This window comes from Mya arenaria, chromosome 14 (genome assembly GCF_026914265.1).
Source record: "Mya arenaria isolate MELC-2E11 chromosome 14, ASM2691426v1".
Lineage (NCBI taxonomy): Eukaryota > Metazoa > Mollusca > Bivalvia > Myida > Myidae > Mya > Mya arenaria.
The window spans coordinates 28,489,956-28,513,625 of record NC_069135.1 but is presented as its reverse complement, the minus strand read 5'-3'; the positions used below and the strand labels follow the sequence as shown (position 1 = coordinate 28,513,625).

Genomic DNA, 23,670 nt, shown 5'->3' with positions numbered 1-23,670 from the left:
ATTCTCTAGGCCTTTTAGGAAAAAAGAACACCTGGGGCTGTATTCAATATCCACCTTAGAATTTCGTTGCATTTTAAGAATAGAATCTAAGTCTTTTGATTGGATCTAAAAATAAGTGGCCAATGGACTGAATGCAATCACTGAGGCATGTCTTAGGACAAGGACGATATTGAATACGCTATTATGGTCGCTGTACTGGTTTGTACCCAGGAAACAGACTCCTCACCTTTTAGCTTCTAATATGAATAAGCTTTATAGACATACTCTGTAATGGACAAAACCTCGGTAACATATCATAGATGTTATGATATTATGTAAGATATTACGTCTGCTAAAAAATATATGACATTCAATGTCTGTCATGTCTAAATGCTGAATGTGGGTTTCGTGTACTGACAATTCCAATTTGTTTCTTGCATGAGGTTCATTTGTTTCTATGATTTATTCTAAGCTAGACTAGCTAGCTGCATATAAATGAATATATATATTCCTTAATAATTATCATCTTCAAGAACTTTTGTTCCATGATTTTTCTGTGAAAAATGGATGTTTTTGAATATCTTGTTACATTGGACACAAGATTCTTGACTCTGTATCTACTATTATCCATATTTCACATTCGTTCTGCCTGCTTGATTAACACGAGGCTATGTGACATTTCACCATTTGATTGACCAAAGAAGTGATTATTTTTCAATAATGAATAATATAGTACATGGTGGTATAATCAAGTAGTTACTTTGACCATCTCTGACAAACAACCCCCAACAAGATCCCAGGCAGTGCTAGGCTTCCATTTTGTGTTTTGGCAATTACCTTCGACTGCAAATAAATTAACATTGCAGAGTTGAACCATATTTTAACAACAATTTTAATTAACCGTTGCAGGTCATAAAAATTATGGGTGTGTTTTATCATATTCAATGCATATGGTCCTGCTTTTATGTTAATTAAACGTTTATTTTAACAGACTATAAATTTTTAATAGTGTTATGTTTTCGATGGGTTTAATTAAATATGTGTGAGGTATGTTGTTAAAACAATAAAACTCATAATTACAAAAGATTATAGCTTCAATTTAAAAATGAAAAGAAGAAACTTTCTCATAATGAGAAAATCAGTATAAATTTTCACCATTTGTTATTGGTTAGAGAAATATCATTGTTTGGCTTGCTATGTGATTAGTTAGGTTAAGTTCTTACAAAAGGGGTTTAACTAAAGAGTTATGTAGAGGTGCTGCACCCTGTCCATTTTTAGTAGCACCCTTCTGCCCTCAAAGACCCCAGCATGTGCATCCTCTTGCCTTTTAGAATAAAATGCTTAAGACAGTCAAATATTTCCAATTTGGCTGTTGAAGCCTAATATTACTTTAATCACACACAAATCTTAACAGTTTCCGTCAAATTCATAATGTTCAAATTCTTCACAGCCGATTTGATGTTAACTTTTCTCCTTTAGCACCCTGCCCTTTTTCAGCAGCACCCTGCCCTTTTTCAGCAGCATCCTGCCCTTTTTCAGCAGCACACTGCCCTTTTTCAGCAGCATCCTGCCCTTTTTAAAAACCTGGCTAAACCCCTATTACATATTTGTGTAGTTGTACCCACCTATACTTGCTCGATCATGTCTTATTTCAATGACTGCAACAAGTGTTAGAACTGAGTTTCAAAAATATGACAGTTTGTGTAACAGATATTCCTCATAAATGCCATTACTCATGCTGTTCGGTGATGAATAATATCATCATTCTAGACCGTTTGTTTCTCTTCAAGCCTTTCACAAATTATGAAAAAGTATCTAGTGAAAGATATATTAAACCTGTCGCCAGAATGGTGTGAAAAACGGGTTGTTGATCGACACCATTTTTTTGTATTCACTCTTTCTGGGTGGTCATGTGATTCTTTCACAGTATGTACATGTGAAAATTGAAGCCTTGTGAAGAGGTCTCAATAAAGATGCAATAAAAATGATATAGACCTAAGGGTTAACACACTATCAAATTATGTATTTATGGTATAATGTTTGTGTAACCTAGTGGTAGCATTTCACCAGAAAACGGCACTCTTTTATTCTCATGATGTCATTATGGTGCCATCAATTTGACATATGTGTGACATTTGTGCAAGTGACTCAGACAAAAAGACTACTGAGAATTAGAATTATTATATTTATTTTGTGGTGCTTGAATGTCCAATAATCTATTTTACACCAATTCCTAACTGATTAAAAAAGAGAGTAAAAAACGTGATGCAGCAAGTCTATTAAAATGAGTGCATAATGGTAGTGAAATCAATTTTCCTGTCGATTAAAATGTTATGATGTACAGTAGTGTTTATAAGGGTTTTAGCCAGGGTTTAAAAATAACGGGGTGCTGTGGTAGAGGGTCATGGTGATTCCATGAGGGCAAGACCGGGCTTCCAACAGGGGGCAGGGTGCAACACCTTTATATAACTCTACTGCTAAAACCCTACATTCAGTGTACGTCTTTTACAAGATGGTTGGCAGAATCTTTCATTGGTAGTTTGTAGGGATGCAAACGAATATTCGAATATTCGATCGAACGTTTGGTATTTGAATGTCAAAATAGGTATTCGAATATTCGATGTTTTTGTTGAAATAATAAATTAATACACTTTTTGCCTACAACTGTCATCTTCGTCTGTCTTGTTTTTACAACGACCCCTAATGCCATAGGTGTGAACTTGATGACACTTTACACGCGTCATATCGGATATATCGCCGGGAACTATAAACAGTCCCCGTAATTTTGCATTTACTGGCTGTTAGACAAGTGACATAAAACACATTCCAATTATTTTGGGTACATTTAAATGACCATGCCAATTAAGGGTTTAACCCATTTCATTCTGAGACCCAGTTAGATATGATACCTTGAATATCTGGGCATTTTCCAATAACTGATAAGCCATCTGCCTTTTTATGACCATTGTGTTGTATAAACACTAATAACTTCTTTATTATTGGTACAAGACCCAATAAAGATTACATATTTGGAAAGGAAATAAAAATATGCACATGTTTATGTAAGTTTTATTAGCAAATGATTTTAAATAAATTATTTTTTGCAAGTTAACCAGGTGATGATGAAAAAAAAAACACCAAAAAATAAATATGCACAAATTGAAAGCAAAAAAAGCACACATAATTTTTTTCAAATGTCACATAATCCAATGTATGAAAGTTTCTAAATTAATCTGTCTTTAAAATGCAGAAAGAATTATGCATATATTTCAAATCTATAAAAAGTTATAACAGTTTATATCATCCCATGTCCACTTCGGAGCAAATCGGGCGGGTGGATGTTCATCGCGATGTTGGTTGGAATAGCATATTGAATCCTCGACCAGTAAGGTCCAGAAGTCTTGCCCCCATAACAGTTTTATTGATAAATGACAGTAATGCAATATCCTGGCTTTCTTGGGTCATATTGTTCTTTAGGACCACCATTCTTTGTATTCCCACTTGGAAACCTTGGGGTGATCCTCTTTGTCATTCAATCATTCTAGAACTCCTCAAGATCGTCATAAAAACTCCACCAAATAATGGAAATGTCATAGTTTGTGATTTCTATCGATGTTTTAATATGTCTTCTGTTTGTATCAAACTAATTCACATAAACTTCGTCATTATAACCATCCCAATATCACTATCGTCACTGTGGTCGAGAGTCCTATCCATTTCAACCAAAATTTGCATCAAAATCGCAATAAAAAGCTTAAATTTAACTCGATTTTTGAGTTTTAAAATTATTTCTTCATTAAAATTTTCTGCGCATCTATCTGCGCATAACATCCGGTCATTCCGGAAAACGTATAAACCGGAAACAATACAGTCAAAACGAAAGTAAATAAAGTGAAAGTTCAGTACGTCAAAAACTACACCTTTTGGTGTATCCCGCATGTAAAGGGTAACTACACCAAAAGGTGTATCCCGAATGAAATGGGTTAAGAGATCGGCCTTTATACCAATGTTTTGTCTTCACTGCTAATCAAGCTTGGCGATATTGCTCAAATCGCCTTGATGATACGAAGGACATGTGCTAGTTACTGTTTCCATGTTTTCAATATAACGCTCTTGCGTACAAAAATTAACTGAAAGTGTATGGTTTAACGTTTAAGGATATATGTCCTGTATTGTTGTACAATACCTAAGACAAAAGCGACGTTTAGACATGGTGTCGTTTTCTATAAATATATTTCGTAAACATCAATCCCAGAACGAGGCTGCAAGTCCCACGTTGGCGCATATCGTCATTTAACCGGGACAAACGCAATTCCCTGATCTTATTTTGCTTTTTTTACAAAAATGAACGCAGAGGTTTGTTTTTTTGTTAAAGATATATTGCTTTTTCTTGGGATATGTTTTGTAAATGGGAAATTCAGAGGCTAATTTGTGGAACAATAAGGGTCCGTCGCGTGTACCGAATACGACCAGGAAGGGTAACAGGGCCCCCACTATTACTTTAGTGAATAATAATAGTTTACTACAATTCTTAAAGGTTCATTTTGGTGTTCGAATATTCGAATATTCGATCGAAAGAATTACCGAATATTCGAATATCACTTTTGCCATTCGTTTGCATCCCTAGTAGTTTGACAATTAATTATAAACTGAAATAATTTACATATTGTTGAAATATAACCAGAACTTGTCCTTTGTTCCAGGTTTCTGAAAAACAATGAACTGTCGCTGTTTGAAGTTGGAGGTTTTTACAACCTAACCAAGCTAGAGTCCCTGAAGATGAGCAAGAACAAAATACAGATTCTACCGAAGGACTTATTTGCAAGATCAGGGAGTCTTAAAATGCTGTAAGTACTGAAACAGAAAATGAAACAACTGCACAAGGGGTTTAAAGATTCTAGTCTACCCATGTGATAGGGGAAATAAATAATTTGGATAATATCCTTGCTTGTGAACAATTATTTAGAGTGATAAAATAGAGATGTCTTTCCCATTACCACTTATTAATTAAAATCACTTGTGTACAACAAAACTCTATGAAATATCATTGAAAAAGCTGATGGCATTATTTTTTTCGTCCTTTACAAAGCTTATGTAGAGCAAATAATGATTAATATAGGATCATTGAGCTGAAGATTCCAATTATTTACCAGTTTGTTTAACATTAGCCTGTAATTATGAAAATAGTTATTAAATACTTAGTTAAGGACTCATATATATATTTTTACAGGGATCTATCAAAGAACAAGCTGGTACGACTTGCGGGCCTGACATTCCAAGGTCTACATGGTCTACAGCGTCTAAAACTGCATCGTAACGAAATGCATCTACTCGAAGATGGCGTCTTCTATGGGCTGTCCAAACTCCAGTCTTTGTAAGTCTTACTGGAATTGTGATGGTGTTGTGCCAAATGGTGTTGGCTGGTGGTTGTGTGCCAGATGGTGTTTGTTCAAACAGAAAAGTACTAGATTTTGTTGGGTTTGTGCCACTGCATTCACTCTGCACTGCGGGGCCATCTGGAAGGTAAAAACACGGCCCATTATATATATATCTGCACATATTGCCACAATGATATAGGAATGTAACGCATATTTGTATAACAAGAGCTCATACAATATTTGAATATCAAACAGGGCTATTAGGTTTTAATATTCTTTTCATTCATCTATTGAAAATCTTTTCTAGAACAGATATTGATAGTCATTCTAGTTAACCTAGTCATTTAATAACCCTTTTCCCATAGTTTCTTTGGCAGATTTGAAATATTAGGAGGCCGTTTTGAACATTGTACTCCAATTTTATCACATTTTAGCCATCAAACTATTTTGGCAGTTGTTTCTTTAAAACTTTCTCACACATCAAAAGCGCCAATTAATTCCACAATTAGAGAATGTTATCGTAGAGCTAGGTTGAAATAGGTGGGTTCTCTCGCACAATAAAACAATGTATCAAACAAATTAAGCCTCCCACAATCACAGTTATGCAGAGATTTGACAGTTGCTGGCACTTTTTTCCCAGATAGATTGGCAGTTGTTGAATAACCGTGTAGATGCTGCACATGGTAATCATCGAAATGTGAGCAACGAGAGGAAAAAAACTGGGATTAATTTGCCGAGATTTCAACTGTCAGGTCTTATCTCTCAGAGTTTTTTACAGCCATTTCAGATTATTAATTGTATTATGTTCAAGATTGCTTCTTGGGAAACAGTAGCTAAAGGCGTTGCTTACTCGCAGCCCTGGAATAAAGTATTAATGTGAAAAACCAATTATAAAGGTTAAAAAAATATGTAAAATATACTGAACAATAAGTTTCCTGCTTTCAGTTCTCATATTGTACTTTTAATTTTTGTCCCTATTAGTAAGTGAATAATATGTTCTTTTTTGCTGAATTGTTTTTGAATGTAAAACGTTTGCAGCATTGAATTATATTTCTTGTTTAATAATACTTCTGATTTTGCTTTGAAAAGTATACAGTTTCATAATATTATCAAACGAATGGTAATGAGTGAATTAAATCTTCAAAATACAAACTAAGAAGATATCATTTAGGTGATGAAACGAAAAATGAAAGAAATTGAAAAAAAAATTAAAATAATATTATGTTTCAAATCGTTTAACAAGTTCTTAACTGCCATGCATTCGGATTACTTAAAAGAATATTATGTCCTAATTTAACTCTCTTCCTTTTGTTGTGTTAAAATGATATCCTTACACGGCATTTAATTATTATAAATGTAAGAAAATACTCATGATTTAAGACACTTTTGCAAGTCATTTTAATGACAGTGATAGATATTTAAGTTTCGATAAAGTTGTTTTATTTCCGAAAAATGTATATACGGTAGGAAAAGTGCACATTTATCTGTTCCATGAAATATTGTACGCAAATTAGTTTCCAAATTGTGAATAATGATTTCAATCGCTTTTCATTAACTGTCTTTTCAGTGCCATGCAGGAAAAGCAATTGTAAAAGATAATAGAAAATTACCCAGGGAATATTGGTTCCCCAAATTTTGGCATTCCCATTTCCTTTCCAAGAATATAAAATGTTCTGTAAATTTACAAGAATTAGGTGATCACTTATTTGGCTATGAAGTGCCTCTGTTTTCTTCTGGTGTTTGGAATTTGGTAAATCAGCAGTGATTACATATTGAATATCGATATAATATTCACGATTACTACTTTCATTAATCATATAAAGACACTTCTGTCAAAATGATATGTATGTTGGAGATCGTACAGTCATTCTAAGATGTGGGTTTCTCGTTATATATCATTAGCAGGTCTAAGGACATGGAGTAATTGTTATCCCTGACATTTGTATCCAAACAAAAGTTCTGCTAGTTCTATCAGTATCATATTTGTATTAGTATGGCAGTCAAAATCTGTTGAAGAATTCTGTACTTTTGCTGTTAGGGTGTTTCTTGAAAATAATAAAACGTGCGAGGCGCATCCGTGGTTTGACTTGAGGTTTTGGTCGAAGAATGTCGAAAACAGTGTCCCGGAAATCTGATCCCCATGCCGGATGATTTTAGAGGAAGATCGGCAGATGCGGCGTTCTTGATTTTCACTTGATTGCCGAAATTTCGAAACTGAATCCAACAGAAAAGCACGGTCTTTAAACATAGCTGTCAGAAGTTTTACATAAGAAAATCTGGTGAAATAAACACGGTATTTTATATAAAAAAAAGCTCCCTCCGTCTGCTTTTAAAAAAAGATATGCTATTATGCAACACTTGCCAGTCCTTTATTTCTTGATATAACAAATTTATATTTTTGTTTATTATTTTCATTTCTTCTTTTGCAATTAAAATGTTTTATATTTATATAATGCATGCAGTAATGGTGGAAAAAAGAGGAACATAAATAAATTCAGGAAATATGCAGGATCCATTTTACTTTAATCTCATTCAAGTTAGTGACGTGCCTGTATGTTAGGAATATATCAGAATTTAATACATTTATTTTTCCTTTAACATGTAAAGTGACCCAAGTTCAGCACCAAAAGTCAGGTGCACACAGAAATCAGATACAGTAAATATTACCGGATTGAGAACATTTCGGCATTCTTGATCGTAATTTTGGAAACATCATCTGTATCATTTATCCCGAAAAATTTAGAAATTACATCCTTCAACATTGTATCATCTCTTAAGTTTTTTTTGTACACGTGCAATTATTTTACATTAGAGGTAACTTCTAATTTGGTACATAAAAAACATTTACATGATAATAGGTAACCAAAACCTTACAAAAAATGGAATATGTTTATCAGTATCCATGGTTTATTTTTTGCTTACAGAAATCAGTTCAGATTATGTTGTGGCATCTGGCGATTTCGTTGTACTTTGTGATCTTACAGTTTGTTTATGCGTAATAACAATAAAACGAGAAGTAATTTAAGGTGATTTTAGTACACAAACTGATACAGAAGGGCAATGCAAATATGAAGAATTGTAAACATGAGGGTATAATTTAAATGTTACCTTATGTATTATCAATCTTTTGGAAGCTTTATGCACATATAATTAAGAGTTAAAGTTGTTCAATATGTTGTTTTATAATAGGTGCAAATTAATTATAAACGACAAAGCATTTTGGCATGCAGTGTTTGCCTTTTTCATTGTATTTAATTTTCCATTAAATGGCACATTGTAAAAACAGCAAAAGACCACACCCTAGTGGTCATGTCATGCAGTTTACAACAGCCATAAAGGGGACATTGAATACCAACATAAAGATCATTTTTCAGTGATTCTGACTTTTTTGTCAATGATCATGATACAGTTGCAGTGAAATGCGACAATTTTCTGCATCTGTATCAGTTTAATTGGCAGTTTGAGTGATCAAATTTAAGAATGCTTGGTGATTTGAATGATCAAATTTTAGAAAGCTTGGTGATTTGAATGATCAAATTTTAGAAAGCTTGGTTATTTCCGCTGATCAGGTGTCATTTAAATGTCCTTTAGTTTTCTGCACTAAATTTCGTGAATATGACCGAAAACCGAAATTACTTTTAAAATGATTAAGTTTAACAAGTTTGATTGAAAATGAGACAAGATGAAATAGTCGCATCATCTTTATCATCAAAGACAGATGTGCAAAAACTAATTGTAAGAGCGGCAGTAATTGAAATTGATATCCTTATTTGTTTTGCATAATTGTGTTTGAGCGAATTCTAAGTTTCACTTTTAAGTATGTTGAAACGTTTTATTATCACTCAAAGACTGGCGTCGCCCATGTTTCTGAAAGTAAGCTGTGAATATGTGTTATTTACAGTTTATGAAATTTTCTGTCAATGTTTAATGGAATTTGTGAAGCGTAATCAGACTTTATTTTCTGGCTGTCAGGAACAAATGATTTCTATTAAAAAATTTGTCTTAGGAAAGGGAACTAGACAGCTTTGATTTTTTTTAACGCTGAGAAAAAATAATGAAGGGCTGAAATTACACCAGCTTTAGTAATGATTTAGAATAACATTGATAGTACTTTAAAGGCTATAATTAAATACAAGCATTATTTCGGACAAAAAGGAAGGGTCGTTCATATTTTTGTTTCAGACAGCAATTTTAGTTTTTCAGCTGTTGGTTATTAGTTGAATGCTGGTAACATTAAAGTGTTGTTTTTTCTTGAAATGCATTGCGATTGTCATTTAAGGCGTACAGAAAGTCCTATAAGTAATAGTTTTTCTTTATGTTTACTTTACTAAACCCTCAAATCGGCTTTATTTATTATGGTCATTTTTTTTTTGTCCAATGAGGAGGCAGTATTTTTTAAATTTGCCAATACATTTTTTTCAGTAAATCAGCAGTCAGTCGTTATTGATTTTAATCATGCGAACCAGTAGATATAACTGTGGCTGGACCACTTTGTTTACACAATAGAATGTAATTACACAAAATAAATGGTTGTAAGTAAAAGTTAACAATAACTTTCTTAATGTTGGTTTGAATTAACTAAAAATAAAAATAAATCAGCAAATCGGAATAGGTCCGGAAGAATCCGATTGGGGGATTGGGAGTAAACACTTATTGCAGTAGTTCATAGACTAATTTGAAATCCTTCTTCAATGGGACAGAACTTTGTTCAGCCGTCTAGACTTGCATCTTTTTTCTGCAAAGAATTAACTGATTCAATCAACATGACCTTGCTGTTGAGCCAAGTCCTGTGCCAACCATCTAGCCTGGTCCCAAGAATTCACAAAAAATTGTTTTGGCAGAGAGTTATAATTATAATAAAAGATGCTGGTTTACTCTTGTCTTCTTTTAATAGTCTCATCTGATTTCCCTGAATTTTCCTGATAATACTCTGACCCTGACAGAGGTCGGTGTGAATTCTCAAAGTCAGTGTCAATTCTTAAGGTCACTTCAAGTTAAAGCAGGTTCTTGACCTTACTTTTGAGAATTGTTTTTTCCAGGCATGATGCACAAAAATCTTAACTACAATACTTTGTGAAATACTTTGTGAATCATCAGAAAAACTGGCTATTTCTGGAAAGATAACGACCTTTTTTTTTCTTTCTCAATTTTCAAGGTCATATGAGTTCAAGTAGTTTTTGACCTTGACTCTTTAGTTATGTCATTCCCAACTTCTCAAGGTCATATAATGAAAAGACAATGCAGAAACAAACAGATTTCCTGCAGCATCAGGTTGTGATATTATATCCTAATTCTGGGGAGAATAAATCTTAGAATGGATTTGAAGCCATTCTATTCTAACCATGCTGGCTCCTGATATTTCAAGAGAGAAATGTTCTTGCTACCTCTAGGTGATACAACCCTTGTATTCCCGCTAAGATATCACAGTAGCTGTCAAATGCAATTAAGGAAGAATATACCCTGATGCTATAATGAATGGGAGAAAATACTGTATATAATCTTCCTTGTAAAATGTTTGAATTGCTGAATTCCGGCAGAAATTGGAAGAGAATATTGTTATTAAATGTGAACAATGCATGGTTACTGTATTATTAGAATTCAATACTAGAGGACCCATTGTCAATTTATGATGATGATGATGATTCTTAATTTGTTCAACAATGAAATGAAGTACACAATGAACTTGTTGAACACATTTTTCTGCCATCAAAGAAATTCTTTGGTCTTTTTTAGAGTCTTAAGATCCAGATAATTCAATTAATCATTTTCCAAGAATATTGCTAGGTAGCCAACAAGCACCTGGGTAGGAAAGAGGCTTCTGAATCATCAGCTGTCAGACTCAAATCGGCAGCACCTTGTTGATTATAATCGGCTATAATCGCTGACCCTGTGTCTAATTACCAGAAGACACCTGTGTGATATCTGAAGATTTATAATGAATTCCCATGAAACTGCATATTTTTAATGATGTTTGCCCAGAAAAAACTTTTCTTGGAAAAAGTTCTTTGGCAGACAAACAAATGCTTTCTTTATTGTTTTGTCTAAGAGATAAACAAAATTAATAATAGTATAAATGGGCTGTGATATACAAAATTAATAATATTATAAATGGGCTGTTGGGAAAGGAAACAAATAGTAAGCTTGTGTCAATGATTAAAAAAATGATCAAATTGTGAAAATAAAATGGTCAATATGATGTTCTGTCATTTCTTCATTATAATTTCCTTCGAAAGATTGTCTGAATACACAGTTTGTCTGTGAAATCGGAATGTGGGGAACAATTATTAAAGTAGGTTTATTGCTTTGATCACTTGAGTAATTGGCAGCACTAGGGAAAGTATCATGGTATTAGTTTTATTAACCCTGCATCATTGGTTGTCATTTCTGTCTCTTATAAAACTTTCAGAAGTGTATTTAGGGTATGCTCTATTCTCGGTATGTTTTGCATTTTGATGAAAATATTAGTTCTGTGAAATTAATATTCACGCCTCTGGTAGGAGAATGGCCTTTTAATATTCATATGGGGATTTTATGGTATTTATTGTTGGGAAATAACAAACTAATGGAGTTTTCCAAGAAGTCATAACTCTGAGAATGTATGCTATCAAACATAACAGTCGTAAGACATGATTGTCATCAAGAAGATTATATTTTGGTATTTTCTATCCTGGAATTAGGTTTACCCCGCTGCACTGCAGAAAACAGAATAACTGTTAATTAGTTGCAGATAAATTATAGGAAATAGAATCATAAAAAATATATATTAGAACAATGTTTCATTACATGGGAAAAAGGATTAATTTTGAGGTCTTTAGTACGAATTACAAATGTTGTTGTATTAATTACTAAAAACAGGACTTCTTACTTTTTATGAAGCTGATATTGTAAAACAATTTATTAAAATATGTTCGTATTTCTCCCCAAATTTCTATTGTGACTCTAATATAATGTACAACATCTTTTCTTTCAGACAACTGGATGAGAACAATTTGACGACCATCTCCCAGAACTGGCTGTATGGGCTGGATAATCTGAAAGAGTTGTAAGTATTTGCCTGACCTTGACATTGGGTTGAAGGAGTAACCTGTAAGGGAAGGGGGTTACACGCTCAGTTTTGCCTGCAGCACAGTCTTGTGTAAAAAGCATCTTTTCCTGCAAACCCTCTCTACAATTTAACCAAAAATATATTGAAGAAATTTAAAAGAAAACCAATGATGATATGCATTTACGCAGAAAACTAATTTGAAGTAAAAAAAAAGCAGTGCCTCTACCACACTCCTCAATTTAGATAACGAACTTCATCTTTATGCATAATTGAAGCACAAAATTGGCCATGTTTTAATTGCACGAAAATTAAAAAGGAATGATTGGCAGTTATTTATCATTCGCATGATAGATATTTGATATTTGGCAACATTTATGAGTAGGGTATCATAAAATGTAGAACAGTAAATGTTTCACTAGTACCACATAAAGTTTGTCTGAATGCACTTTATGAAATAAAAGTTATAACACTTGTCGTTAACATCATGATATGTTTAGGACGGTAGTTATAACGTGTTTAGAAAAATGCCGAATTAAAATTAATCATAAATTTTCAATGCCTGGTTTGTGTGAAAATGTTAAAGCTACCGTTTTGAGAAAGGGTGTGATGTATATTATCATAAAATAATTTTGCATTGGTGCTATCATATACGCTATATTGCAATTTCTTAAGATGAATTTTTTGCTCAACAATATGGTGCAACGGCTCATGTTTACATCACACCTGGCTGAAGTGGAAATAATGTAGCATTTCGATGGTAGAATGTGAAAAACCTTTCATCATATAATAACAATACTTGTGCATGCTTAGAATGAATGGACTATTTTTGCTAAGCTTTTCAGCAAAGTAGGAATGAATTAAAGCAAATAAATAAAAGAAAAACATTGGTCGGAAGTTTGAATTAAGATAAAGGCCACGTTTCTTTGTTGGATCAGGTGGGAAGTTATTGAAAATTTAATGCTCTAATTAAAATTCAGAAATGTTCAAAAACAGAAATTAGCATCAGTTGTTTTGGCACATGACGGAACCGGTGAAAAACACCTAGGTGTGAAAACACCTGGATGGAATTGAAAATGATTGAAATTTGTGTCAATAAACAATAATGTTGGCAGGGGCTTTTCAATATCAGCCAAGCTGTCTTAATAAAAATATTCAAGAAATTATGATAATTAGAATAAGAATTGATTTATATTTTAAATGTGTTTTACAATGGTTATCCAAAGATGGTGTAGACATTTATATATTGTGAACAGTTTTGATTTATTTAGTTTTATGTTTTATTCAGAATAGTTTAACAGCGATATCTTCCCCATTTATCTAAATGGCATAAAGAACTGGCTTAAAAATCATGTTTAATTGAGCATTCACGTCTATAGACCTTATTTCTTCTGTGTTTTTCCCTCTTTTTCTTATATTATATGTAAAATATAATATAGTAAATCATATAAGGCCTGTTATACTTTTACAAGATTTAGATTTGTTATAAAATAATGTTTGATTTAGAAAGCATAGTTTTCTGTTTGAATTTTTTAACGAGCTTCTTTTCTGACATAAACTGATTGTAAAAACAAGTAGAACATACAAAAGTTGATCGAAATGTTAAGGGGCGGGTCAAAGATCTGGTTTTAGAGGGACATGTAACTAGGGGGCACAAGTGCAGCCACATCTCGACTGCAACAAATAAAAATAGGCTTTGAATGTGATGAGAGCATGTTCAGGGGAAGGTCAAGGATCTGGTGTTAGAGGGAATGTAAGTGCAGCCCATCTCGTCTGCAACAAATAAATATAGTCTTTGTGGAGAGAGAGCCCCCCCCCCCCCCCCCCCCCCCCCCCCGCCAAAAAACCCATAGCCAAAGTGGTTTTAGTCCTTCAGCAGCCAGGACAATCACATATATGCCATGTCGTTTTACATTATTTTATTCAATCGTATACTTGTCATTGAAAAGTTCATTCATTCGCATTATGAGGCTTAATGCTGTTAAAAAATGACAGAAAACTCAGTTGAGACAGCATACCAGAGTCTTGGATATAGGGTGTTAAAGGATTATATCTAGATTATAAACAGTTGCGAGGCTAGTTTTCTTGCCTTAATCGGTTTAAAAGATGCTGTTCAATGGTTTCAACTGCAAGAAAGGCATTAAATGTCCTTTGATATAACTTGTGCACTGTTTTTGTGCTATTGTGCATATTCAAATAGGGCCAGAGTTTAGAAAAGTATTTTTAAAAGTTTCAAGCAAATAATGGGCTCATTCTTGTAATGATGAAATAAAAAAGAGGCATGTATGTTTTATCAAAGCTTGTAAAATTCATCTCAAATGTTTAAAAAAAGAAGACTTTATTACATGGAACTAATAGAATATGCTGAATACAGCGAATGGGATATTTTACTGTCTGTTTATAATAAAGTTGTGAATCAAGAGAAAACAGCAAAAAAACAACCTTGTTATGAGAATGATGTAAGCAAACCCCCATGTTAACCAAATTATGGTTCCATAAACCATTTTGTAGGCTACACATACTCAATCATAGATTGTCAAACAAAGATGATAATAAACCTGAAACCTCGGCAATATCCATCAAAATTTCATCTCTAGGAAAATTCTGGGCTTGCTTTTACTAGAAAAGCTGCGCTTGATTCTTACTTTTACGTCAAACTGCTAAACCGGTTTTGTTTGTTTGATTCATTAGAGATGCTGAAAATGGCTATAACATAGTTGTAGAAGCAATGATTAGAATCACACATTTGTGATTTCTTCATTAGTTCTGTGAAAGTTCTCCAACTGACGAGGAGAACAGGCTATGAAAATATAAACAAGGGGCTCTTTTTACCTACCCTCGCCTGCTTTTTTGGTCCAATGAGAAAAGTTATACTGGCAAATGTAAAAAATTGGTGCAAATTAGATTGGAGAGGGATCAGTTTTGACACTTGGATGATAAGTTTTGACAAACCTGGATGATGGTAAAACCAGATGCTGGGATTTAACCAGTAATCTCTTTTGCACATCTGCCCTTTGCTTGGAAGTTTTATATAAAAGAAATGAAAATCCTTGGAAATGACATGCTCATGAAAATATAATATATATACCATGCTTTAATTATATATATATGTTAAGTTGCTGTTAAAGTAAACAAATCTAATAATTGAAAACATGTCAATGTGTTGCACAGGACTAACACAACTTTGAAATTTCTTTTGGATGGAAATTATCTATTTGAAGAGCGTTTTTAAGACTGAAAACAGTATTTCATGGATGGATTTTTTTTTTAAATAACCATGTCTTTTATGTAATGATTATCACCAAAGGTCAACTTTTCAATATTAATGGCTGGGCTTCAAGATGATGATGTTGTCATCAAATGCCTTGTGGGGTTGGCTTATTGAAAATTGTGCAACGTAATGTGGGGCTAACGAGAAAATCATTACCACACATTGGTGACATTTCTATTCACCCTTAGAAGTTTGCCTTAACATTTCATGCTTAAAGAGTAGGTTGCAAGCTTAGACCAAAGTCGATTATAGGAGGAAATTGTGAAAAAATCTCATTGAAGTGAGGAAATAAAGACATCAGTCTTTGAAGTGGGCAATGGCGTTTATAAATGCTTCAAACCCCTTCAAATTAAATGAGTATTGAAAAATGCTTTTCATTTCTATTAATGGTTGTATATAACCCTGGCTCCCTCAAAAGGTAGCTGTAATTATTGTTGAATTGTTGAATACAAAGATTTTTTTCAATTATTGAATTGTACTCTTGTGTTGTTTTTTAATTAATCAAAGTATGCTGAATTAATTAAAATATTCTGAATGAGTATTAGTGAATGCTTAAACAATTTAAATGTAAAGCATTTTTGTACAATCAACTTGACAAATCCAAATATATGTACAAAATATAAGGTCAAAAGGCAGTATTCATAGATGTAAGAAATAGCATGTTCGATAGAGCTCAAAGTGAAAGAATACTGGCATGTTTTCTTTTCTCCCCTGTTTTCTTTTCTGGCCATGGCTTGAACAGTTGCGAACCATCGAAGGGAACACACATGTGTTCCTCTGTAAATAAACACTTTATGTTCATGAAAACTGAGACGAACATAAACCTATTAGTTTCTGATGATAGATATAATAAAGTCTTTTGATTTTACAAACTGTGAAAACTTTATGGGAAAATAAAAAGAGGGTAGAACCATTATGGGATGAGATTTCAATGTCTACTTGATGTTGTTAAAAAGACGCATCACCTTGGCGTAGTCATTGTCATTTAAAAAAATGTTAGTGTTTATTATTTGTTATTATGCCCGCTAACTTGTACTTAATTGTGCTGATGTAAGTTCAAGTATATTTGTTTGATCTTTTCAGGGTCGTGTCAAATAACCAGATTTTCCGCATCGAACCAAAGTCCTGGGAATATGCGCCACATATTACCACATTGTAAGTATTGAATACCAAAAGTACTTTAGAAATGAAGTGAATCACAACAATATTATAGAACTCCACCGAGTTATAATTAACCAGTAAGCCATCATCATCACCACCATTATAAAGACCATGATTTTCTTCACAACATGTTTTGCCCCAACTTTATACCATATTGATATTTAGAAACCATCGAGGCAACTACATGTTAATGATATAATTGCATTAACTATATACCATGGTATTTTCTGAAATATGTTGTAAGTGTTATAATTAAGGAACAACATAAGCAGTGATGCACTTACGCCATTTTTTTTTTGGCTTGTCAGTGAAAAGTAGCTTTCCGATTAAAAAGGTTGAGAGGTATTGTTGTAGCGTTGGTGGCGGTGGGGTTGTTGTCATTGTTGGCGTCATTTGTTGGCTGTGTCTTAATAACCAGTCAAGATTCAGTGGTGGTGATGTGTGATTTGACTTCAAGCAGTTAAGAAAATGATGTTATTTCACATATTTGTGGAACAGAAAGTGATTCGTGGAGACAAAAAGGTGGCTGAAAGAGAAGGCAATGATGGTAATTGAAGTTTATGTGCCAGAAAGGTCCTGTGAAACTGCAAGATTGTTAAATTATCTTGTTCAAAGTGTCACCATTGCCATTTGCTAGAAAATGTCAAAAAAGTTAGTTTTATGCACCCTTTTAAAACAATATCAATTTTATGTCAATTTTTTTCACAGCACTGAATGTCATTAATGGCAGTTTAGATGAAAATTGTCCTCAGAAATTTGAAATTGGACTCAAAAAAACAGTGAAGAATGTTAAGGTCTGATTTGTTTATATGGCAGCAACAAATATCAGAAGTTGTATTCAAATTGCAAATATTTATTTTTGTTTCAATCCCAGTTCTTAATGCAATCTGACAGGAATTAACTGACAGAGAGACATTCTGAGAGTATTTTGTGAGATATTAATATAGCAAATAATGATTTATACAAATCTTCTTGCAATTTCCTTGACTACTTCTCATGTTTTAATTGGGTTATAAAATTGGGAAGAATAAAAAGGCTTTAAAATCACAGAGAATTAATATCTAATTTGACAGTTTCTTCATTTTCATCCGTTCCATCCAATTTCGGAGCACTTTAGTTCTGCAACATATTGATCATAATCGTTGTTAAGATTCCGCGCTCAAACATAAAACATAAAACAATCACTGTTAGTTTAGAGTTTTCCGTTAATTTTGAGGATTATGTTTTATAATATTCGGCGAAAATGTGCAATTTACATATTTTAAGAATCCCAAGAAATGGAGATAATGGTGTCTGCGGCATTTGAAGTTTGCGTGTGGTGTGTGGTGTTTTTTTTCAATCTCTTTACGAAACCTTGTAGTAGTAGTCTTATAAGAATACTTTATTTAACATTTATCCCAAGTACATGGCAAGTTTTGCCTAAAGCTAAGTGATAGAGATGGAAATGTGTAATCAAGAAAACTATATTGCACATTTGTTAAGCAGCTTTTGATGTACAAACATTTCAGTACTAGTTAACGTAACAGCGCAAATGCTCGTAATGCACATTTGAGGGAGATATCAACTGATTTTATCATCAGCAGGCGCTAGAAGTTGCAGGATACCAACATTTGTCAGGAAAAGATAGAATTTGATTACTTCAATTAGATTGTCAAATTTCACCATAAAGCCCACAAAGTTAGAAATAGCCCAACAGATGTAAAACGTTTTGCTCACCAGTTTTAAGCTTGTTTGTTTTGCATAGAATAATGTCTTGGTATTGTCATAACACCATCATATTTTTTCCTCCTTGTAAAAAACATTTGGTCATATTAATCTCAAAAACCACGAAAAATAGTCACTTGAAATTAATGAAAATGTGCAAGGGCAATAACTCTGGCTGAAGTTAGCACCAGTTAAAACAAGTATAAAGTATGCTTTGACTAATCTAGACTTTTTGGTATTCATGACACAGATTTTAAGGGAGAAAAGAAATTAAATAGGTTGTTTTTCCCTTGTCAGGATATTTCCCCATTTACAAGAACACTGAGAAGAAACTGTGTTATTTTCATGCAAATAAGAAAAATTTGTAAGCATCTATTATTATGCTAATTATTCGTGAACATGTGGAATAGAAAAGAAGTCAGGATTAAAGCTTATGGTTCAACTCTCAACATTGGCGCATGTAAATTTTTGTTAAGAATTGGACGGTTGCATTCACAAATTTTATGAATATGGGAAATGTTGAGCAGATTAATGAAAAATGAGAAGGTTAAGACCAATTTTGAGAAGCAAGTTGTTTCATCGACACGAAAGATATATTTAGGAAGTTCTTATAGTGTAAAAATGGAAAGAGTTCCAAGTACATCAATTACTTAGAATCATAAACGCACATGTGAATGCCTTCTTTCCTATCATTATGTATTGAATAACAGATGTAAGAAATAGCAACATGCGCTTCAGTGCCGTTTTAATGCTTTCATGTTATATTCTCTTCACTCCTGTATTTGTTTTATATTGGGTTATTACAGCCTCAACGTGTGAAACACATCTGCCGTTGTACATAGCTGGTATATAAAAATCCGGTATTTCCCTGTTTCTCACAAAATTTCAAAGGTTCCCATTCCACCTGTTATGCAAATGTTACTTGGAGGCACACCATGGGTGTTAAGCAAAAAATATCTAGTTTTATAACTGTAAATAAATTTTAATGATCGTTTGATTCCCCGCCCATTTGGTTTTAAAGGCCCAAAAAATTGAAATAAAATTTGATCCATCATGAGGTAGTGTAATAGCTGCAAAAATTCTTAGCAGAAAAGATTTCGTAACCAGAAAAGATTATCATAAAAATAATCAATAATAATTTTCTTGTATTAACAATTATTTTCTTTTTTTCTTTTTACATTTAATATGGTGATACGTTTAGTTCAGGTAGTAAAATAAAATTAATGATTTTCATATTTTCAAGTTTTAGTGGTTAAAATATTTATCTCCTGTCAGACTCTAAGCATACAGGTACAAATGTGGTTTCTTCTTGAAAAAATGGTATTTTGGATACTTTATTTTCGGGTAATTAAGTAATTTCAATATGCAATAAGTCTTTCGCAAGTACATAGCTATCAATCACAAGTTTTAAGTGCATTTTTATTGGTAATGATCTCAATTTCTTTGGTCATATTTATTCAATTTACGAAATGTTCCCAAACCAATTTGCATTTCTAACAGAAGATTGTGCTTCTGATATCATCTAAATAATTATTTTTGATCTAGAATGACCCAAACATGTGTGGGATATTTATATGCATATGTAATGGTAATATTGCGCAAGATATATTGCTGTTTTTACGACTACTCAATATTTTCGACACCTGGGCCTATTTTGTGCAGATGCAAATTATTGCAGCTCTTCAGAAACAACGGCCAATTTATTTGTAATTATTATGGCTTGTAATAAAATGTACGCAATAAATGCCATACTGACGGGTGTGAAATTGGGAGTACATTTTTCATGTGAACTTTACTGAAACTTCTTTTTAAAAGATTTTAAGTGCAATTCTTATGTTCATTCAGTTGGCCCCTTTTTTGGTCATTCAACCCATTTGACATGACTGTCAAGAAAGTGCCATTTTGTTCATTGTTTAAAGTTTATACTTAAATTTATTTTTCAACAAATATGAAACAAGTTATTACAATATTATATTAATCACTCTTCTTCATTGTCATCATCGTCCTCATCGTCATTATCATCATCATCATCATCATCATCATCATCATCATCATCATCATCATCATGACCATCACCATCACCATCATCATCATCATCATCAGTTGATCATACAATCTATTTATGTTTTTATAACGTTGTTATCTGTACCAAGACTCTTCTCAATATTAAACATTGTTCAATTGCAAATGTTCTACATTGATCACAACTCACAAGTCCTTTTTTTTTTTTAAAGCTAGGAAATTTTGTTTTTTTGTGGAATTCATTGGGCATTTCCACATACAGCTATTATATTTTCATGTAAATTCTTATAATTGAATTTTATTAGAACATAAATAGTAGTGTAGATGTTATAATGTATCAAAATGTTTAATTTAAAACAGACAGAAGTCTCGATGAATAAAGTCTCGTGTCGTATAATTTCCCGTAATGAATAGAAAACGTAGCCCTAGTATCATTTATCAAGTAATTATGTAAATCGTTCTAGCAATAAATAATATGCATTTGACAAACATTTTATAATAGCATGCCATTGAGAAAAGTAACAGGTATTTTGTATGTGATGTAATTAGGTGGAAAGAGAGACTTTTAGATCATATCATTCAATTTATGAGTTCGCAAACTTGTGAAAATTTACCAATTGAAACTGTTTTGCTATTCAGAATTGAAAGTGAGTTTTTTTTATGTAACAGTCAACTGAACATTGACAGTTTTAATTTGCAAAATGTTTATCACAAATTTTGATATGAGCAGTAAATCTTTTTTTCCGTGTATTTTAAACAGTTTTTTGTGCAATAGAGGTCGCATATTAAATGGCGTGTGATACTGAAGTAATAATCGCTCTAAAAACCGCAATCCTATGCGAAAATTAAAATTGGCTTATAAATTGTATGGGACAAAATTGATTGCATGGCGATAAAATGCTGCATTCTGAAAACTTGATTTATTTTAGAAGTAAAAACGTTTAGAATTTAATAAAATTAATTAAGATTTACTTCAGTATGTAAATATACTATAATTAATGAGTCCTTCCATTTGTCCATTTTTAGTGGATACAAAAAAGGTGCGTGTTGAATTCCTCATTGATGTTGGGAAGATATTTATACGTTATACGTGTTTGGCAAGACAGCAGATACGGAGGCATGCAGCACGAAATAGTTTCTTGTCAATGAATGTGTATAAACATCCAAGGAATCCTATCCCGCAATTTTGAAAGATTGATAATACTTGCTTTAATTTTATTGAAAATTAATCTTTTCAGGGACCTACATCGCAATGAGTTGGTGACAGTGGAATCAGACTCCTTGTCAAACTTGGAAAGCCTTCATTCGCTGAACCTTGCCAGCAACCATATTGAGTTCATTCAGGAGGAAGCTTTCAAGCATCTCGCTGAACTGGAACAACTGTAAGCATGCTTCTAAGTGATACAGATTGTTTTAAATTTTAAAAAGTTGAATATGTATATTATTACTAAAATAGTTAAGGTAAATAAATAATGTGTTGATGGGAAAAATGGTGTGTTCACTAACTAAACATAGTTCAGAGAAAATAATTTCTTGCCAATTTTATGGTTTCAACATTGCCATATTTATATTATTGTTGGTCATTTGCCTCCATTTTGTTATACCTGAAGGCTTTATGATTATGATATATAGACTCATTCATGTCCTTTTTTGGCACCAAATCCATATTTTATCGTATCAAAAATGTTAATTGGGGCATAGAATTGAGTGTCTTCAAAGACATAATTGACATTTTTCACCCAAAGCAGATGTGCTTGAAAACAAGTTAACTTTTCTAAAACCATGTTTTCTGGCATTGGTTTTCAAATCTTCCAAAATTCATTTCCACTGTTCAAACAATGATTTTTGTCCCAATGAATCACGTCCGTTCAATGCAATTTTAACAAGCCTCTTGACCGATCTTATGGCAGACACTGGAGTTTAAATTAGGAGATAGAACTACCGAATAAGAAGTTTAATTGCCAATTTGGAGTGTTCCCTCTTTTTATTTTCAGCGAGACAGGAAAAAGCCTTGAAATGTTAGAAGATTTCTCCTTGTTTGTTAATTGAGTTGTTGAGTAAAGCTTTAAATGGTCACACCTCTACATTTTATTTGGCATATAGAAATTGCATTTGGGTGCATTCAATGATTATAGTACTTAAACATCTTTTAAGTGCATTTTCAAATTGTTGAAATGAGTACCAACTGAGCATTAGCATTAATATATGGAAATAAAAGGTTTATAACATAAATTGCTTCTTGAAATCTGCTAAGGACATTCTAAATATTTTGAATATCCTCGTTGGAGTATTTTCAAACCCATTTGTGAAAATTGAATAAAAAAAAATCATTTCATTTTTTGCATTTGATGATAATTGAATCCCAAAGTTAATGAATAAAGGATTTGCAGGGATGAATATTAATGCACACCTTATATTTTTTGTTAGCCTTATCATCATATCATAATATGTGATGTCTATTTGACACATTCATTCAATAATTTTACTAGCTCGAAGTTGATTTGATACATTTATTCAACTACTTTACAATCTTTCTTTCAGTGACTTGAACAACAATCGTATATCTTCAACAATTGAAGACCTTAAGGGCGTTTTTACGGGCCTAGTTTCCCTGAAAATCTTGAGCCTGGAGAATAACCGCATTAAAACCATCACAAAACAGGCGTTCATGGGCTTGGACCAACTGGAACAACTGTTGCTGAACAGCAACAACATAACGACCATTCAGGGGAATGCGTTTGAGCCTCTACCCCTCCTTAGACAGTTGTAAGTGGTTTCTCAGTTGTTTGTTGAAGGCAGGCTAGTACGAGCAAAGGTGTGAATGGGAATACTGTATATAAATGTTTATATAAGTATTGTAGGTTGTTCTTATTTGCTTTATGGCTCGTTATGTTTTAAAGACTTGTTAGCCTTGTAATAAAACGCAAGAAGCTGTAACAGTAGCATGCTGATCTTATTTCATATAAAAGGGTATTTGTTCATTTTGAAAAAAAAAGCAGCAAACTTTTAATGGAAATTTATGTTGAATAAAAACATTATAATAAAAATACAATTTTTATGTAATGTTACGCTTGTAGGACACACATATAAAACAAAGTTACAAAATACAACAT

General features: G+C 32.7%; 1 protein-coding gene across 1 annotated transcript in view; it reads left to right on the top strand.

Annotated features, from left to right (window-relative positions):
• Positions 1–23,670, top strand: part of LOC128217191 (leucine-rich repeats and immunoglobulin-like domains protein 2) — a 39,430-nt gene that overhangs the window by 9,406 nt on the left and 6,354 nt on the right. The window contains exons 6-11 of the mRNA XM_052924151.1: positions 4,683–4,826; positions 5,210–5,353; positions 12,328–12,399; positions 16,754–16,825; positions 21,796–21,939; positions 23,099–23,323. Of these exons, the coding sequence (XP_052780111.1) occupies positions 4,683–4,826; positions 5,210–5,353; positions 12,328–12,399; positions 16,754–16,825; positions 21,796–21,939; positions 23,099–23,323 (801 nt within the window). The remainder of the gene's footprint in view (positions 1–4,682; positions 4,827–5,209; positions 5,354–12,327; positions 12,400–16,753; positions 16,826–21,795; positions 21,940–23,098; positions 23,324–23,670) is intronic.